Source organism: Pavona decussata, unplaced genomic scaffold (assembly GCF_977016875.1).
Source record: "Pavona decussata unplaced genomic scaffold, jaPavDecu1.1 SCAFFOLD_322, whole genome shotgun sequence".
NCBI classification, from domain to species: Eukaryota; Metazoa; Cnidaria; class Anthozoa; order Scleractinia; family Agariciidae; genus Pavona; species Pavona decussata.
The window spans coordinates 1,352,369-1,372,189 of NW_028145712.1; the positions used below are offsets into that span (position 1 = coordinate 1,352,369).

General features: G+C 41.6%; 1 protein-coding gene across 2 annotated transcripts in view; it reads right to left on the reverse strand.

Annotated features, from left to right (window-relative positions):
• Positions 1-1,214: 1,214 nt before the first annotated feature.
• The window catches only part of LOC146453874 (androglobin-like), a 46,698-nt gene continuing 28,091 nt past the window's right edge, over positions 1,215-19,821 (reverse strand). Inside the window, exons 16-34 of one of the 2 annotated variants that reach the window (XM_085096108.1) lie at positions 19,421-19,721; positions 18,077-18,351; positions 17,125-17,277; positions 15,833-16,154; positions 15,254-15,482; positions 14,377-14,530; positions 13,764-13,951; positions 13,037-13,118; positions 12,446-12,563; positions 9,511-9,659; positions 8,497-8,574; positions 7,592-7,703; positions 6,724-6,848; positions 5,474-5,533; positions 5,300-5,395; positions 4,672-4,795; positions 4,196-4,310; positions 2,429-2,615; positions 1,215-1,877 (exon numbers count right to left, since the gene is read on the reverse strand). In XM_085096108.1, coding sequence (XP_084952234.1) covers positions 1,668-1,877; positions 2,429-2,615; positions 4,196-4,310; positions 4,672-4,795; positions 5,300-5,395; positions 5,474-5,533; positions 6,724-6,848; positions 7,592-7,703; positions 8,497-8,574; positions 9,511-9,659; positions 12,446-12,563; positions 13,037-13,118; positions 13,764-13,951; positions 14,377-14,530; positions 15,254-15,482; positions 15,833-16,154; positions 17,125-17,277; positions 18,077-18,351; positions 19,421-19,721 — 3,078 coding nt within the window. In that variant the 3' untranslated portion in view covers positions 1,215-1,667. Of the gene's footprint in view, positions 1,878-2,428; positions 2,616-4,195; positions 4,311-4,671; positions 4,796-5,299; positions 5,396-5,473; positions 5,534-6,723; positions 6,849-7,591; positions 7,704-8,496; positions 8,578-9,510; positions 9,660-12,445; positions 12,564-13,036; positions 13,119-13,763; positions 13,952-14,376; positions 14,531-15,253; positions 15,483-15,832; positions 16,155-17,124; positions 17,278-18,076; positions 18,352-19,420; positions 19,722-19,821 lie in introns of both variants that reach the window. The other variant, XM_085096107.1, reaches the window with a different exon arrangement.

A 19,821-nucleotide genomic window follows, 5' to 3' on the forward strand; every position in this document is an offset into this window, starting at 1 on the left:
TGCGAGTTGCAAATTAACTCCAGGGTGTTAAAAAAGCACGAGGCCTGCGTGGCCGGCGTAATCGGGGAAGGGGAGGGGGAGGGGGAGGAAGAGAGGCGAGACTAATCTGGTACCCAGATCTCAACATATCTTGCAACTCCAAAAACCTAATCTATTTAATCCAGTGTAAGAAATGCCACTCCCAATACATTGGGGAGACAAAGCGCAAACTTAATGAACGTTTCGGGGAGCATCGCAGATCTATCCTGAATCACCATCAATTAGTCAATCCTACTCCTGCCTCGCTACATTTCAACCAACCTGGCCACTCAATCAACGAGGTCCAACTAATCCCGCTTGAACTTATACGCAGCAAACGTGACTCAGTTAGAAAGGCTCGTGAAGCTCATTTAATCAACAAAGCTAAAACATTGCACCCTCTTGGTATAAATAGACGTGACGAAACACGCCAATGACATGTCTCACACTTGTAACTTAGTCCTAAACAACCAATCATTGTCATGCATTTTATATTTTAAATCTTCTTTGTAACGATCCTTTTATGTTTCTCACTTTTCTTTTTCGTTCAGCCCCCGAGGAAGGTTTGTATTGCAAACCGAAATATCGGGCAAAAATTTGTTTTTTTAAAAAACAAATATATTTCAGTTATTCTAGCTTTTGTTGTTTGTTCTATCAAGCTCGTCACCTCCGCCGTTGGGATCAGTCTGCCGTTAATATTTTGTACCCAGATCTCAGTCGGTTCGGGGATGTCGAAATGACCGTGGGAGAGCTGGGTACGAGATTAAGGCGACACAAAATGAGGGAGGATTGGGCCGATTACGCCTACCACGCAGGCTATCAACAAGTATAATTAGGGGACACTGGTATGTACCTCTTCACTGTCTCGATCCTGTTGTTCAACAATTTAAAGCGTCCAATAAAGCAAATTACTCCCAACTAGAGATAGCATGAAGGGGACTCCTGTATAGTGAGCACAGTGCTGATGCTGATAGTGAGGGCAAAAATTGCATTTCGGGGATAGGTAGCACACAACCACAGCTTATTATACTCACTCAACTACCCCACCCCCCTCCCCTATTTCGATCCCTGGATGTGGTGCTCCCAGCAATTTTTTCTGATACTCCACCATTCGTGCACCAAGGAAGGGTGAATTCTGGTGTAAGGCCCGTTTTTAAACTTCGCGTTACCGTCGTAATAGAAATGTAGACTTGAAATAACACTTCTTTGAAATTCTTTTATTTCAACTACAGCTATTTGACTATTTACACAATTTCTTTAGTGACCGCTGTACAAATAACTTAGTTCTGTATAAAAATAACCATTGCACAATTCCAATACTGCACGAATATGTGTATTTCAGAATTTTCATTGTTCACGCGGGAAGTGCGTAAAATATACAATCGAACCAATTTTACTACAGGTTTTAGGCAACAAAGCCCGCCGAAGTGGTTTATGTAAATAAAGAGTTTATTCAAAGTTTACAGAATGTTGCTCTCGGACCTTGAGTCAATTCATGTTTCTTACTTTAAGTCCGTAGCAATTTGTGGATAAATTCTAAATGGTGAAAGTCCTTAAGCAGCACTTTCAAATAACTCTGTATGTTTGTCAAAGGAATATTTTCCATTTTGTTTTCAATGTAAGACTTTTAAAGTATCTCTAGTGGTCGATTATTTCTTCTTTCCTTTGGAAGGTGTCTTCCTTCCTCCCTTGGCTGTAGACGCACTCTTTCGGCTCTTGCTGGGTGATGGCGATCTCTCTCTTTCTTTAGCGGCTTCCGCTGCTTGTGCTTCTTCCTTCTGCTTTTCAGCCTCCAGGAACTTCTGTCTGTAAGCTTCTCGTCTCTGGTTTATCTCGCTTCGGGCTTTGTCCAAAGCGGCCTGGTAAAAGAGAAATGAGAAAAACAAGTTTCCTGTTGAAGGTTCAGATAATCGTTCAAAAATCTCATTGGTAGTATATACTTCGCGTAAAGTCCCATGCAACTTGTCACTGAACAAATTGTTCATAATGCGTTCGGTCTTGTGGAAGCAAAGTGGAAGGAGGGAGGGTGGTGGTAATGGAGAGGGTGGGCCAGGGGGGTTGGTTAAGAAAACACTTGGTTACGGAATGATTGCGACAAATATCTTACATATAGAAAGGATCACGTATAAACAGCTGCTGGCTATGAGCAAGCGTGCCTTGACTAACTCCCAACAAGTAGGCTATCGACTTTTATAATGTATCAAATATTTTCGCTGGTTTGTGATTGGTTAAAATGTGTCGCATGAATCAAAACGCCCCAAAGAAAACAGGGACGTATCGTACGATATTCCCCAAGTGCTATCCGCGAGTTTGCAAAGCTTGATATCACCAATTCTCAGACCGATAACATTTATGGACCGTATACATGCAATACATGAAATTCCGGCTTCAAAGACAAGGCTGTACATGCCTGCATTTCTTCAGCTTCTTGTAACTGTCTTTCCTTAGCAGCGTTCCTGTCCATTCTGTCTTGCTCTCTTCTTTTCTCCACTACCTCTTCACGCATGGTTTTGAATGCCCGCGCTAAAGCCGCGCGCTCTTGAAGCCGCGCTTCCTTTTCTTCCTCGTCCAGCAATACGGGGACACCGTCACGTGACCTGAAAACGAAAACACAATGGGTCAGTTATTTAATAGTTTAGACGGTGTTTAACAAAACCACGTTCTAAGCCATTTTCAATTTTGCCAACAATCATAGCTAAACATTGTCTACTGCCAACGGTAACAAAAAGCCTTGCATACCAGACTAGAAAACTATTTATCTACTCAAAATAAACCACTAATAAACAGATTTGGAGGCCCACTGATTGTCTTAAGCCGCGGCCTAAGTTAGCCTCTGTTTAAATAACTGGTCCAAAGTTTCAGTTGGGACACCAAGGAAATCGGTGGTCCGAGGACTTGTCCCAGTAACTCAAAGAGCTTATAAGGTCTCTGCATCTTGTACATCTTGTCGTATCCCAGATTAGGCCGTGTATACGAGAAGATTAAGCTGAGGCTTGTTCAAAGAACGAACGGGGCAATTTATACGAGCGAAGCTTACGTAAAACGCGAAGTGTTCGTACAAATGGTTGGCGTTTTAATAAGGCCGCACATTGTAATCGAGGCTCCATGTATCTGGGAAAAAACTTCTTGGTCATTCCAACAATATCGGACACGGCTGAAACCCAAGTCGCAGACCCTGAGTGCAATAAGGCCACGCCTGAGAGTTTCTCGGATATTTTGCTATCGATTTCTTTCCTCCACAAGCTTCTAACGCGGTGTTCCCGATATTGATCCCGTCTCATAAACGCTGCGACCAAGTCGCAAATTATCCGGCTATAGAAGCACTTTTGTGTAGCCGCGACTTGGATGAGACCAGCTCAAGCCACAGCTTATTTAAGCCATGGACTGTTTAGGACGCAAACGAGACAAATGTACCATTTATACGACCCACTTCGACTATCAAAACACCAATTCCCCCCACAGTTCTATATACTTTTCTTAGGATACTATTACGGAGAGTTTGTTTGAACATCAAGACATTTTATCTTCGGTGATCATTTCCCTTATTCTCATCACCTACATGTCTGATCAAGTAGTAATATAGTTAAGAGAAATCAAATGCTGGTCTCCATTGGAGATAAAAGGGTTCATTTACTACAAGCAAACTGCTCATGAACTGCTATCAAAATACTGTGATGAACAAGCTTGCATTGCAGGCAGATCAGGGATGGTGCAGTGGTGAGAGCACTCGCTTCCCACAAATGTGGCTCGGGATCGATTCCCGGACTGGGCGTCATATGTGGGTTGAGTTTGTTGTTGGTTCTCGTCCTTACTCCGAGAGGGTTTTCTCCGGGTACTCCGGTTTTCCTATCTCCTCAAAAACCAACACTTCTAAATTCCAATTCGATCTAGATAGTGCCCCCAATTAGTGCTCTGTGCAAAATCCATTGACACTTAAAAAAAGTGATACAGGTACTCCGATTTTCCCCTCTCCGCAAAAACCAACATTTCTAAATTCCAATTCGATCTGGAAAGTGTCTGTGTTTAATACATTGACACTTAAATAACGTGATCTATTGATTTTATTCTTTGAAGTCTCGATTCTTTTACCAACTGAACTCAAGTCCATTGCATTGTTAACCGACTTGACTGTCCTGCTATGACAATTTTTACTTGAAAAGAGATATCATGATCTAACCTGATGGTCTTGGGCGGGGAAAGAGGCTGCAGTATCTGATCTGGCTCCTTGGGGGGTGGTACTAGGGTCAGCTCTCCCTGGTCCGCCTCTGATTGTACTGGTGACGTCACAGTAACTGTAACAAGACAACACTAATTGGGACTGTCTTCTCACACAGAAACCGTTTGATAAATGTATGAGTAACAACATTTGATTTGTAAAAGTTAGCAGCTAACAGCTAGCAGTCAAGCAGGGCGCATGTCACACATGAACCTGATAAACCGCCTTGCACGTCACCAGTCTCCCAGTAACCAAGTGGATGGAGCAACCGACTGGTCTACGAAAAAACATGGGTTCGATTCCTCTCGAGGAATTCTTTCTTTTTCTTGAGTATAACGCTCGAAAAAGACTGAATAGAATTTACTTTACACAGTAATTGTACTCAAAATTAACTCGTCGAAATCAGTCCTATGTAAAGCAGTGTATGACCCACTCACATATTTCGCTGGACGAAGCGTCTTTCTCCTCGTGTTGTTCCTCGTCTCCGTTTTCTTCTTCGATTGCATCTTTTTCAATTTTCACCATGTGCTCGTTTAAAAACTTCTGGCGACTTTGTTGAGCCTTGGAAGGAAAAGAAAAGAGCTTCAACGCCACTTACAAAACGCAGAAATCGGTTGTATCAATTTTTGTAAGAAGAGAAACCAAAACGTCCTTGAATCTGCCAATAAAATTCTTGTCCAAAAATCACTGCATCTCTTACGAGTATTACTAAAACTCAGACCCAACGACCACGCCTCACCCCACTTCCCTATCCCCCTCCGCTGCCCCCCTCCCCCACCCTGCCAGAAACATACAACTCAATACAGTGCTGAAACAAAAAGTGTCCACTTTCGGCTTCCATTGCCTTCTAACACTCGTAAACACAATGAGTGTCATACCAGAAGTTTTTTTTAACACAACATTGCAACAAACACAGCTACCAGCCAAACTCTAAGGCGAAAAACTGGTAGTCAATAGATACTGTAACTTTGACACGACCTGCACACGAACGTTTGACCGCAGAGTACAGTTGGAGTTTCGTTGGGTTAGGGTTATGAATGACAATTCACGTGTGATTTGTTCTACCTTGGCGGCTCGGCCTGGTTCAGCGGCTTCCCACGCCTGTTTCATGGCCTTTATTTCATCTTGTCTTTCTGTGTCCTTCTTGACCTCAATTTCTTCCTGTAAAACAAATTGACCGACACATGAACGACATTCCACAAAATTCAATCAAAACACACACGACAGACTCACACGTACCCCACTGGCGTCTGACACGATCCTCAGTGTCCAATTAGGTTTACTGGAGTCAAATTGCTGCTGAAAAACACAAACAGAACGGATATAAGTATTGCTAGTTTCGAAAATATTTCGAAAAGGTTCACTATAATTGGTTGGAAGCTGTTTGGCAAACCTTTCGAAAAGGTTCGTTCTAATTGGTTGAAAGCTGTTTGGAAAACCTTTCGAAAAGGTTCACTATAATTGGTTGAAAGCTGTTTGGGAAAACTTTCGAAAAGGTTGGCTCTAATTGGTTGAAAGTTGTTTGGGAAACCTTTTGAAAGGTTCGCTCTAATTGGTTGAAAGCTGTTTAGGAAAATTTCAAAAAGGTTCGCTCTAATTGGTTGAAAGCTGTTTGGGAAAGCTTTCGAAAAGATTCGCTCTAATTGGTTGAAAGCTGTTTAGGAAACCTTTCGAAAAGGTTCCCTCTAATTGGTTGAAACCTGGGTCTCTACCCTTTTAGGGAATTATGGGGCAGGCCAGCATGACGAGCCGCATCCTTGAGGAGGTTAACGACCAAAAGATGTCGTCCTACTCACAGCCATTCACTCCAACACAAGTGGCCGCCATTAAAGAAAGTGAAAAAAACATTTTCCGTGTTATCATTAAGTGACAGAAAAACGATGAGGTCTTTTGAGAGATCGAGGTACTTTGCGGCAAATCAATGAAACACAGCTTTCAACCAGTCAAAGAAAACGAAGGGTTTTTCTATCAAAATGTGTACAAAAACAGAAAACTTCGATAGGATATTTTTCTAAAGGAAACTTGAAAACAATAGACGAATCAGAAACACTCGAGGAAGATTTGTTAAGTTTACACAAAAAATCAAGAAAAATAAAATCCAGGGCTCGGTTGTTCCTAAGCCGATTAACACTAATCCCCGATGAAAAGTTAACCGAGGTTTTCAGCGCGGTCGTTAAAAATGTTTTTAAAATCTAATTTTAAGCTAATGGTAAGGACAATTCTTAAGTCAAAACTGAGGGACAAAAATCTTTGGAAGAATATTTGATGAGTAGTCATTAAACTCGAATGAAACTTCACGTTAATCCAGGATAAACTAAATTGGGCAGTCGTTCAACGAGTGGAAAACTCTTTCCAGGGGATAAGCCGCTATTCGGCGGAAAAATGCAATGGCAATACACTGATTTTATCCGGTGGATAGCGACTTATCCGCTCTTTCAACAATCGAAGCCAGAAGGATTCATAATGATACAGCGTTTCTGCTGTGATACCTGTGAAGAGGGTCTTGATCCCGTTTGGCCTTTGCTTGATCTGCTCTCTTTGCCTTCCTTATTTTTCTTGCCTTTAGACACGCTTGCAGACAGCTTGTCCCCACGAGGAGCACTCTCTGCAGGAACTAAACAACAAAGCATCAGTTGACAATTCCAAAAGGAAGTTGCAATATACCTGGCCCCAGTTGTTTAAAGAGCGGATAACTCTATCCAGCGGATGAAACATACTCCAACCAATATACTTTATGCGCTAGATAAAGTTACCCGCTCTTTGAGCAACTGGCACCTGGTCAGTAAGGGGTGGTTTACTTGCATGCGCGATGCAAGCATAAAAGCACAGCAAACCTAAGCGAAACCCGATGCAATGCAAACATAAGCGCGTTATGTTTGTAACATTCTTGCATTTATTAAGGACGGTGCCTACTACTAAAGAAGCATTTTTGTGTGGTTTATGACTATGCGGGGAAAGTAGATCTTAGCAAGGGCTATTGAAATCCAAAAAGAAAATTAGGGGTAGCCACGCATTTTTTAGAGATAATTACGCAATAATTATTCTAAAAAACGGCAAAATACAAAGCCGCGTATGGCGTATTTTTTTTCCAAATTGAAGCTTTATTACCTCTGAAAAATGCATGGTTACCCCCAATTTTCTTTTTGAATACCGAGAGCTCTTGCTAAATTCTGCTTCAGTTTCTCCGCATAGTTTTAAACTGCGCAAAAATATCCCTGTATTAGTAGGCACTACCCATGGGAAACCCGAGTATCTCGAGATGCGCAGTACGTATGCGCAGTAACAAAAGTAGGCATTAAGTCTCGTAAATTAGATGAAACGAGTTAGTAATGTGGTGCAAAGAAACTGATGACATACCTTCTACATCCAGCCGATCAAGACTCTTCAGCATGGCTACAAAGTCCCAGGCGCTCTTCGACAATGGCCAACTGTCCCGCAGAACCTGGGCCTGAATAATGTACTTGTGAATCTGCAGAAAGAACAAGAAACGATAATTAAAGGAACTATGTCAGATGGGGCACATGCGCAGTAGAGTCCGGTTGAGACTAATTTGCAAACAACTCGTCGCGGTATTTTTGCTTTTCCACCATTGTAAAAGCTTTAAAAATATAGCAACAAACAGCTTCTGTAACTACTGAAGAACGTTTGTAAATAAAAAAATTCAGCTAACTTTCCGAAAATGAACGCGATTCAAACAGATGAAAACAGCTTCCTGAACTCTCCGACGGTATTTGAAAAAGTTGGGCCAATGATTTCAAAGTGCCTCTCATCAACGCGTGCATGCACCTGAGGTGACATAGTGCGCCTGTCTGGTTTCTTTGGTCCTGATATTAGAGAGCTCAAGCAACGACGACGGCAACGGCAATGAAAACGTCACCAGAAAATATATCTTTATTTTATTTGTGCTACTTCGCGATCGTTTCAACTCGCTCGACGTTTACAAAAAATGGCGAACTATCCGGGAACCAAATTGATAAGAGTGGCGTACAAGTTAAGAAAGAAAATGAAAAATTCACCCTCGTCTGTTGACGTTCTCCACAAAACCTTAAATGTGGTCATTTCACGTTGTTATTTTGCAGAGGACGGCAAAGAAACGTACCAAAATGTAAAACGCACGTGCAGAGCGATTGTTTTTGCTCATTAAACCTATTGTTTTGCGGCGTTGTCGTTGCCGTTGCTTAAGCTCCCTATTAGGTGTGTTGCACCTACACGGGAGGCGGGACGGGAGGTTCAGAAGTACTTGAGTTTACACCAATACAAACCTTGATTTCTGGCTCCGTGTCCTCTGGCTCCTCGTCTTCTTTTTCTTCGTCATCATAAAGAACAGGCCGGGAACCTTTCTGCTACAGGAAAACACGCATATAAAACAACTTAATGCAAACAAAGAATAATGAAAGTTCTGACGATTCCACCTACGCTCAGAAGGGGGTTGGGGGGGAGGGGGAGGAGGGCGTCAGAAGGGAGAGACGGGCAGTGTCTTTAAGCTTCCTCCTAGCCACATAGCAATGTTCCCCCTTACTGTAAAGGGTATGCTTTCAGAGCTCGAAATAGTATACATATTTGGAATTTAACCTGGCAGATCTGTCAATTCTTAACCGAAATTTAACGAAGTGGCTATTACTTTTGGTAATCACGCAACTGCTTTGACACTGATTACAAGAGCTTCAACACTTCTGAAAATCACGATTGTGAACTTTTACGGTGCGAGTTTTGGAACAGGCTTTTAGAATTCAGCGTAACTGTGTGCATAAGCAGTGAAAACTTTTAACAACAATACTAAACAGCTTGCCACGGCTACTGATTGCAGTGGCAGATGTCCCAGGGCATCGAGCTTCTGAGAGTCACACTCAAGCTTTGAACGGCAAAACTAGACAAAATTCAAAGCTAAATTCTATGTTCAAAAGAATTATACGCGGTTGGATAAAATGCGTGTGGACTGTGAACCTTGGTAAAATCTCCCTGAAGGCCAAGTAATACGGGCAAAGTTTTCTCGCAACTTGTCGCGCATTAAATGCTGCGTTGCAAGTTGCGATTGTTCGTTGTGGGTATTACCACCTATGCACTCAACAACTGAACTGTCATGTTGTAGAACGTAAACGCTGTTTCTACTCTCTGCAACAAGAACGTTTGTTGCGCACAAGGGTGGTGATACGCACAATAAACAATCGCAACTTGCCATACGCAACACTTGCTGCGCGACAAGTTGCAAGAAAATATTGCCGGTATTACTTGGCTTAAATTCATCCCTTATCGAGTAAAGGTTCTACGTCACTGACCGATGATCCTGGCCGAGAGGAGGAAGTACTGGACTCCTTGCCGCTCTTTTTGCCACCTTTGCCTTGTACTGGAGATGCTACCGCTTTGCGGCTCCCTGAAGGGGGCCTCTTGGCCGAGCGGGGGTGGGACGAGGTGGGAGGGCGAGAGCCTGTAGGGAATAACAATAAAAACAGTTAAGGGAACTGGTCATGACAAGTTTGTTCACAGAGTATCCACCTTGTCTGGGATAGGGCGGTTATTGAAGACACTTCCTGTCTCATGAACATTACCAGCAAAACTGTATTGGCTTTAAAATTTCAGTTTACACAGGAATATTCAGCTAGCAAGAGTCAGCATTGCTAGATAAACAAGAAAAGTGAGGTTTGAATCTCAATGCCATTTTTTACTGCTGGAGAGAGGGGTGGCTATGCAATAATGACACCCTCTTTTAAGGTTGAGGAAGGGGTTGCAGGGTCCTGTTCGAGTATAGCAGTTTTGACCTAAGTATCTTGTTTGGTTGATATTCTCGGTTACCAAAATCTCAAAAATTTTGTTTGGAACGACCACGGACCCGTTTCTCAAACTCCCTAATTTAGACATTTCGCGCCCGTTAAGTATCCCAAACAAGCACGGTGTGTTCTTAAAATCAGCCTTTAAAATCAGTAGTGGGCATCAGCCCTGAATGTTTCAGGAGCATTCTTAGCGTTTAAGGGAATAAGGAAAAAAGAAGAGGAAATTTTAACAGCCACTTCAGTTGGATTACCAGTCAATCTGAAAACGCCGTTCCATTTTGACAACAGATATTAAAGGGAATTCAATAGGCCTTATCACGGTTTTCGACGCCATTTTGACGGGTAGGCAAACAGGCTTGAAATAACAGTGTTTGTATGGAAATCCGATGTCAAATAATTTTCATAAAACATCGCTTCTGAAAAATTCATGAATTGGAAACTTTTGGCATTAGGAAAAGAATTGTAAGAAAAAAATTGGAGGGATGTAGTAGTGCCAGAAAGCGTCCAGTTATGTTTTGAACTTTCCATACATTTCCCTGTATTTTTTTTCCCGCGATCTATTTTTAGTAGCAGTTCACGGCTGGTTCGCTATACAGACAAATGCATGGAAAATTCAAAACACGACTGGACGCTTTCTAGCAGAGCTACATCCCTCCAATTTTTTTCTTAAAATCCTTTTCCTAGTGCAAAAGTTTCCAATTCATGAATTTTTCAGAAGCGATGTTTTATGAAAATTATTTGACATCGGATTTCCATACAAACACTGTTATTTCAAGCCTGTTTGCCTACCCGTCAAAATGGCGTCGAAAACCGTGATAAGGCCTATTAGTTTCTAAAGAAACTGTGGTGCTTGCTAGGGGGGAGTGGAAAAGAAACTTTAGTCTTATCAACAGAGTTGATAAGGATCGCCCTGACGAATTGCCTACGCTCGAAACGTTAACACTCGAATCTGTTTACAGTGGTCAAACTATCTTATCAACCAGTCAGTCAAACAGGTTGATATAATAAATAATCCGTCTTATTATATGGCAAGGCAGTCTTGAGGTAAATCCGCGCGTTCTGATTGGTTCTTTCTTGGTCGAGATTTTACCATACGGACCGTTTCCGTGGAAACGGTCATAAGCCGAGTATTTTTGTTTAGGACAAGCGGCAAATTTGAAAATTTGCAGCTAAAACTGCGAAAAGAAAATCTGAAAATACTTTCATTCTTTGCAAAGAAACTACCCAAAAGACTGATTCCAACATGGACGAAAAAGAATATTATTTACAAAGCAAATTTTACTATCCCAAAGATCTAGAAACCTCTAAAAACAGGCATCAGCGAAGGCCACGAAGCCATTGACGATTTCGTAAACAAACAGAGAAGTGAAAACGCAAAAGGAAGACGTCTACTAATATGATCACGCTACTCCGTTTTATTGAAGCTAATGGCTTAAATAGTCAAACAATTGAAAGCCTAACTGCGTCCGAGCTTGGCCACCTTTCGCCAATTTCTTTTATGAACGTACGCAGGAAAAGGCGAATACGAGCCAGCAACATTTTCCCGTTTTCAGCGCAATATACAGCGATACTTACCCGAGAAGAAATATCCATTCAACATACTCAAGGACGATGAGTTTGAAATATCGAGAAGAGTTCTAGCTGCAAATCACAAGTCACTAGTTCACAACTGAACACGACAGAAGAAACAAGCTGCAAGCCGCTCAGGCGATTGACGAAAACGAAGAAGATGCTCTTTTTGAACCAGGAGAATTCGGCGACTCCAATACAGTTGCACTCCAAAGAACTGTGTGGTGGTTTTTATCCCTACACTTGGGTTTCCAAGCCAGAGATGAGAGCGATGAGGACGATTGACTTAATGCTGCTTCTTTTAAGGTTGAATGTGATTTTCACAGCAACCTTTTCTTGATCCGTACTTTGTGATGGGCTAGTAAAGTTTCGACGAAACCAGTTTTGTGAGTTTCAAAAACAAACCGCAGTTGTTAAGATTTTCGTCAAATTCCGCTACAAATCGTTCTTGATGTCTTTTCTATAATCAACATGATTACATGTAAACGTTCAGTAAATTTGCTTTCAAACTCGTGGTACCGAAGCTTGTTCTTTCTGGGTTGCTCGCGTCATCAAAAACACGTCACGCGGGAAACCCTTTGAATTCAAGTGACCGAAAGTGCGTTTTTATAAATAAACAAGTTTGCTCCGAGTGCCATATAATAAACTACTTACTAACCTAGCTTGCTCGAGCCGTACTGGGGAATATTGGCCCTCGGTCGTTTTTGTACGGACCTCGCTGCGCTCGGTCCGTACTGCCACAACCTCGGGCCAATATTACCCAGTACGGCCCTCGCGCTCGGTTAGTAAGAGGTTAGTATTAAGTAAGCTTAAAATCCTGACCGACAAGCCTAACACTTGTCACTAACAATGTTTGTATTTCTTATATTCTCACCTCGTTTCCCCTGCTTTTCGTCTTCATCTCCTGTACGGTCACGGTAGAAAGTAAAGGCTGGAATCACTGCGTGAGCTTTTCCTGTCGTGCTCGCCACCTCTTGTTCATGATCAAGAATCTACAACAACATAGATAAAACAAGGTTCGCAAATAAACTTCCAAACAAAAATTCCATGAAGGGAGTTTAAACTCCATACGAGTCTCGATCTTGTATGGCAGGTTGAGAAAATACGAAAGGGACGGCGAAAAGGCGATTCTGGAGAGAACAAGCATGATTCCGGTTTGTACTTAAGGTCCTTCATACCTCCACCCCACCCTAATTATTTCGCTTACTACGCTGGCATTAAAAAGTTTGGAGAAATTTAACTGTTTTTTGTTTTTTTGCCTTCTACTTAGTTTACATCCAATTTTTGCCTCCCGTTTGGGTCAGAACGGTGATACAATTATCCTCAATTCCTAGCATTTCCATAACTTGAAAGCAAATATCAAAATTCCCCTCACACCGCTAAAGCTGCTTCTGGTACTAGTCGAAGAAATAATGACTATCCCGAGAGAAAAGGCTGTATTTGACACTCAAGAGGCGTCCCATACCTGCAGTTTGATGTAGACGTCTGATTTAGAGGTGCCTAACTGAAGGCTGGCCATGTGATCTTCCGTTACTTTGACTGTGTACCTGGTAAGGCAGAAATGTTAGCACCCATCCACAGACCTTCATCAATAAATGGCAGCCGATTTATAATAATAGGCCATTTCTGAGTTGCTGTGAACCTCAATATAAAAGCGAGGCTAAGTGCAAACCTTTTCATGTGAAAATTAGTTTTGTTTGCATATGAATGAAAACTAATTATCAAGACAAAAACTTTGCACTTAGCCTCGCTTTCATAATAAGGTTCAAAGCAACTCGGAAATGGTCCATTCTTTTCGATATATGTTAATTAGCCCTACTAACCTCATTTCGAGTAAAAATTCTATTGAATTTTGCATTAGAATAATTTATCGCCGCCATTTATGAATAAGGTCTATACGAATATATTTTCGCTCGATGTCATTTGGAAACGCAGATGTTCACAAACAAGTTTTCAAACCATTTTCCACCAACATGCATGCGTTTTTACTCGCTTTCGCTGTACACATATAAACGAACGAAAATGACTTGTCTCCATCTTACTTTTTTGGTTTTTTGATTTGATTTTTTGATTCGCGACACGAAAAAGAATTCGAACACCGGCCATTTCTAGACTTGTGGCTTCACGGCACAAGTAACAAGCGAGGCCTTTGTAAAACACTTATCTATAACAATTGCATTCCGGCAGCTTACCTGAAAATGATGTTGTACTTGTTGGGGATGTAATAGTCTCTGATCTCCTTGTTTATAAAGTGACTATTGACCCCGTCCCGTCCGGGGTATGGTAAGGGCTCTGTGGAACCAATCACACGCAGCCTGAACTTCCCTGGGGGGAGGATAGCGTTTGAGGTTCTGGCTTCAGCGACAAATGTGTAACCACGCTGATAAAAGAACGAGAAGAAACTTAGTAGTTATCATTAAAAGAAAACCAACGTGATCACTCTAAGCCAATCACAATAAACAAAACCAATACAATGAACCAATCAGAACTCGAAGCAAAACTGCGCGGGAAAACTGGTGCAATCAAGCCACGAGTGGTTTTGGGTTGCGTGTTTCTTTGATATGATAACGATTGAACCCAATCCATATAACAAATGCAGCTGGTGTAAGGCGCGGGAAAACACTTGCAAGCCATGCCTGCTAGTGATAAAAGACAAACACAGAGCTGCGGAAATTGAAACCAAAAAACAGACATACAAAAGAAAGTTGATAGGATGAAGGGATTAGGGCTATTACTAAAGGGAAAAAAAAACAAGGATGTGGAAATCAGCTACATGCACATTTTTGGGCGAGTAAGCAAATATACCTTGTTCTTCTTTAGGTTATTTGGCGCTACTTTCTGGAAGACTCTTGTTAATTCTTCACCCGAGTCATTGTCCACCACTCGCAGCAAGCACGTTGGCAGGGTAACGTAAAGTTTGGGGACCATTAGCACTGGCTCGTCTACAAAGAACACTTCCCTGCGAGTAAAACAGAAGGATGATAATGATGATGAAAACTGTAGAGTTATGTAAGGTGTTACTAACTTTTGAGTTTGTGGGTGAATCCTAAAGTGGCCGACAACTCAAACGTAAGCTGTTGAGCAGTAAACACTGTCTTGGTCTTTTTATGCTGTATCAAGTACTTTCACCGATTGAGTTTGGGTTCAAACTATGAGTGCTCTCTTAATTTTCTTAGGAATACTAACGCTAGCGATTAACGCGAGCGAGCGCGAGGACACACGAGGTCGAGGTCCCGAGGTCGCGAGGTCCCGCGAGGACACACGACTCGCGGGTGACGATTCTCGCGCGCACTTGCGTATTCTACTCGCTTCACTATTCCTGAGAAAAGTAGTAACTACTCATTGTCTAGTTTGGCACCCGACAACCAAAATTGTCAAAAATCACATGCAAACGAGTGATAAGTTTTTTGCTGTGGTGTAGGTTATGATGTTGTGCAAAGTAGTTTGACCGTCTGGGATCTGTCTATCGAAGTGTGGGTAACTCTAAAAATAACAACAAATATTTATATGGAGAAATTTGTTCCGTTTTCAGTTTTTCACAATTTGAAAAAAAAAAACCAAACAAACAAAGGAGAAAACAAAAAATAACAACAGCAACAAAACCGAAAAAAATCATACTAGTTTTCTAGTGATCATAGAGGGAAATTGTACATAGATCCAGAAACATGGCATCCTTTCTTACCTGAACACCACAAACCAAGAATTAGGCGGCTGTTCAGGGTATCCTCCATTGTAGTCAGTATATGCCACTCTGCTCCATTCATCCTTGAAGAAAGGAAACAATGGAAACAGTCCCGGGTCACGCTTGAACATCAGTCGGAAGATCTGAATTGCAAACCCCTCCAGGTTGGATTCAATCACACTCCAAGCTTTGGTTAAAAGTTCGCATACTTTCAGCTGCTCATCAGTTCCTGCAGAAGAAAATGAAACTGAATATTACATATACAGCCCTGGGAAATGGAGAATCGTGTCCCGTGAATGGCTCCCAGCTATTAAGCTTATCAGCTTGAATGTCCGACAGGTAGAAAAGTCATGTATATAAATGACAGTTAAAAAAAAAGTACCTTGAAGCATTTTTAGTGTAAACGACCCTATCAGCAATGCAGATTTGGATTATCGTGTATAATTATATAACTTAAATAAAATGCATCTGTCACAGTAAGCAAATTAACTTTCTCAAAATCCAGGAAATGTCAGTCGCATCCTATGACCTCGTGTATATTCAATTTTGTAGAATACATGCACTTGTTAAGAAACACACCTTTGACATATGCTCGTGCTAGTTTCCTCAGGAAGTAACCCCTGAAAGTGGCCTGGATCTTAGCTGCAGCGATCTCCTCTTCATTGTTTGACGTGCGATCAACCCAGGTGGGTGGAACCGCTGACGCACTCTTCAGCCGGCGCTTGTTTGTCATTGAACCAATTCTGGTGATCTCTGCTGCTGACAGGGGCCTGTGACCCACCCGCTGATGCAGGCAGAGGGACGCCTGGAACTGGAAGGCTTTCCAAGCAAAATGCATGGCTAAGTCATAGGAGTCGGCAAGATGGAATCTGACTGTCTTGAGGAGGCATTTGATAAACAGCTGAAAAAAGGAAAGTGATTTACGTTATAAAATCCAGCAACCCCTGATATTTTCAATATAGGTTAACCTTTATCCTTCACCTTCATCCATTTACGATACAGTTAAATCTGGATAACGGTAGGCAATTTAAAAGTTTAAGAAAACCGATTAAAGTTTTGAATTTGAAAACATGTTTCGACAGCTCTTCCGTCATTTTCGGTTTTAAATCGCAAAGTGCAAAGTTGAATTTATAATACGGTAAGCACATAAAAATGCCAACGAGAAAACAAAAAACGGTAACCGAATGTCTGTAGGGATAACACAGGGATCTGAAACAGACATGATGGTCCAATACCAAGGAAAACGCCGTAACAACAACAACAAACAAATATAGTCACATCATTTGTAGCTACCTCACAATTTTTCCAATTGGTGCTCAGTGTTGGTACAGGAAGTAAATTTGTAAGGGCAGTGTCCAAGTTCAGTTCAGAAATATTCCTTCCCGCATTCAGGTTGTCAATTGAACCGTTTCACGTTGTTGTCTTGCAGAGAACGGCAAAGAAAAATACTGTCATACACAACTCATATGCAGAACCATTGTTTTGCCGATTAAACAATTATTTGTTTTCGCTAATTTTAATACATACATAATGGTAACAAATTGAAATGCCAGTAAACTTCTCAAATATTGGTTTTAGGCTGTGGAAAAACGTAAATGACACGGATGTCGATAAGGGCTGGCTATCGGGGAATTTCACCCTCTAAAAGAGATCTTACCTATCACCGGCAGAAACTTCAACAGAACACAAATATTTGCGACTCATTTTATTTGGGGTGCAGTCCAAAAGAGCCGGCTGGGTTTATTAAGGAGCCTCTTGAGGTTTTCCTCGGCTACAAAGACTAAAAAGCCGGGGACAAGCACGAATGGTCAAATTTAGACAAGATTAAGATCGATTTTATCGACTTAAAGCCTGTCTTCTGGTGTTATCACCTTATAGTGTTTGTCTTGGATATCCTTTGGTTGATCCTTCAGCCCTAAATTCAGATCAAACTTCCTGTTTAATGGTGGATCAGCAAATGAGATAACAAGATTCCCTACTGACTGAATTACGGCCAGGGCATGCTCCAAGAAACGACAGCTCTCCTGTGGATAGAAACAATATGAACACTCAATGTCGAGAGATACATGTCAAGGTCGGGCCAGGCGTACATTTCTTAGAAGTCCCGAAAGCATTTCGGGCCCGGAAAACTATTTTACAGGGACAATGTTTATTCTGGAAAATTAAATTTCTAACACTTTTGGAAGCTAAAACGTTGAAAACTTTACAAGACGAAGAAACCCGTTGGGCATGTTTGCACAAAAACTACCGCCAATCAATTAGAAACGGATCAGAATAATACATATCCGGCCAAAGTTTTGAAGAACGCATGTCTGCTGAAAAGACATGCAGGCTGAAGGTAAGAAATACTTAGTAGTGGCACACATGCAGGCTTGGTTTAGTGGCACATGTACCATTTGCCAGAAAATTACGGACGGTGCCTCTTAATACAACTTAGGTATTTGTACTGATGACTATGTGGGAATGAGCAAGCGCTACTGGAATACGAAAAAGAAAATTAGGGGTAACTACACTTTTTTCGGAAATATTTAAACAACAATCATTACAAAAATGACATTTTCGTTTTCCACATTAAAGCTCAACTATCTCTGGAAAATACGTGGCTACTCGTAATTTGTTTGGATTCCAACAGCCCTTCTAAGACAAGCTTTTCCAACATAGTCATAAACCGCACAAAAACACCATCCCAGGGTTTTCCTCCCTCCATAAAAAACCAACACGTCCAAATTCTAATTTGATCAGGAAACAGTGGATGAAAAGTCATTCTGTGGATATACCACTGAAATTCCCATGTATTAGTTAAGTACAGTTGCAATTAAATACCTTGGTGAGACAGGCCATCACCGTGTCCTCATCCCCATAGACAAATGCTGTCTGTGACGCCATCTCTACGTGATACCCATGAGGGGCCTGTATAAGGAACCTTAGAACATGGCGCCCTGGTGGCAGGGTAAGAACAGAAGCCTTAGTTCCAGTGGAGCAGATTCTTAAGATGGGCTGGCCTGTCACAAGGCTCTTCCAAGAGTATGGCTCAGCAACAAGTCGGCCTGGGCTAGGTGGGACTGGCTTTTCTTCAACTTGTACCGTTTCCTTTGGCTCTGAAGACAGAACAGTAATTCTTCGATGAGTTAACGCTAGTAACTTAGTTGGGTAGTTACAAAGAACCCAGAAAAAAATGGCCGGTGGGGGTGGAGTAGGAAGAGCTTTGTCAATAAACTTTCTGTAGAAAACTAGTAAAATGCGCAGCATTCTAGAAAGGTGGAGAGAAAAAGCACCAAAATGTCTTGGCATGAAAATTATAGAAAAATCTAGGTGAACCAAAATTTGAAGACGTTTCGGCCTTCCTGTGCGGACATTAATATATAATGCGGTAATACAGAAATTGAGCCCGACACTTTCTTAGTTTGGCAAAAGATACCTTAGAATTTAAAGGAAAAAACACTAAATTCAAAAATACTCGTAAATTGAAGTAACGTTATTTCTTTAAGCGTTAATTTCCGTGTCCTTTACAAAGTGGAACGCTAATTTCAATTTCCGTTACTACGTTAACTTACATGCTGATTCCTTTACTTATCTAGGGTTAGCGCAAAATGAAAGGAAATGAAATCTCATTTGTCCGATATTTTCAGGATTTGGTTTCATCGTTTTCGATAATTCCAAGTAAAGTTCTTGACTTCAGAGATGACTGCTTTGACATTCCAACCACTGTTGTTCTCAATAATGCCCCTGGAATCAACACACGTTACAATGACTTTAAATTGTTTGCACCTGGAGTCATGTCATAGGTATGTAAATTATAATCATCCGGGAGCTGGAGTGTAGTCCTGAGAAGGACTGTTTGAGGTGTCAATAACTGATGTTTCGACAACCTGAGTGGAAGTCATCAACAGAGTCAAGTAAATCAGTGTGGAACGTCGGGAGAGGGTATAAATGTCTCTGATTATTGACCTGATTGGTCAACGGAGTCGAGATGTTATTAGTCATTTGTCAGGACTTCACTCACCCAGATTATCATAATTTGCATACTTATGATACTTTAATACGTTTCTAGTATACCAGACCTCCTCACTCGCATTGATTTCCTTCATTTGGAAGGTTTTCCTCCTCTTTCGCGTTGCTTTCCTTTAATTCGCTTTAATTTCTTGTAATAAGGTACCCCATTCTCACCTGTTATCACACTGCTAGAATCCTTTTCCTTTTCCTTATCCCTCTCTCTGATAATAGGTTGCGGGGGATCTAACCATCTGGAGAAAGCAGTAAAGCTCACCACAATCTCTATGGGCTTCAAGCTGTCTACAAACAAGAACGGCGGAGGGGGGTCTTGGTTCTGACTCGGACCTCCATAAGCCCCATGGTAAGGGGAGGGGCTCAGGGCTGTGGCCTTGCCAGGGGCAGGAGTGGTTGCTGTGACAGAGGACGCTGGAATAAGGCCTGACTTCTTGCCAACATGACTGGTCATGGCGACATTCTAGAACAGAGGAGTTACGCTAAATTTCAGAATACAACGTTGTGATTGATGTCAAGTAAAAGTGATTTGTGTTGTTCTCTGTGAGGTGCACATGGTTTTG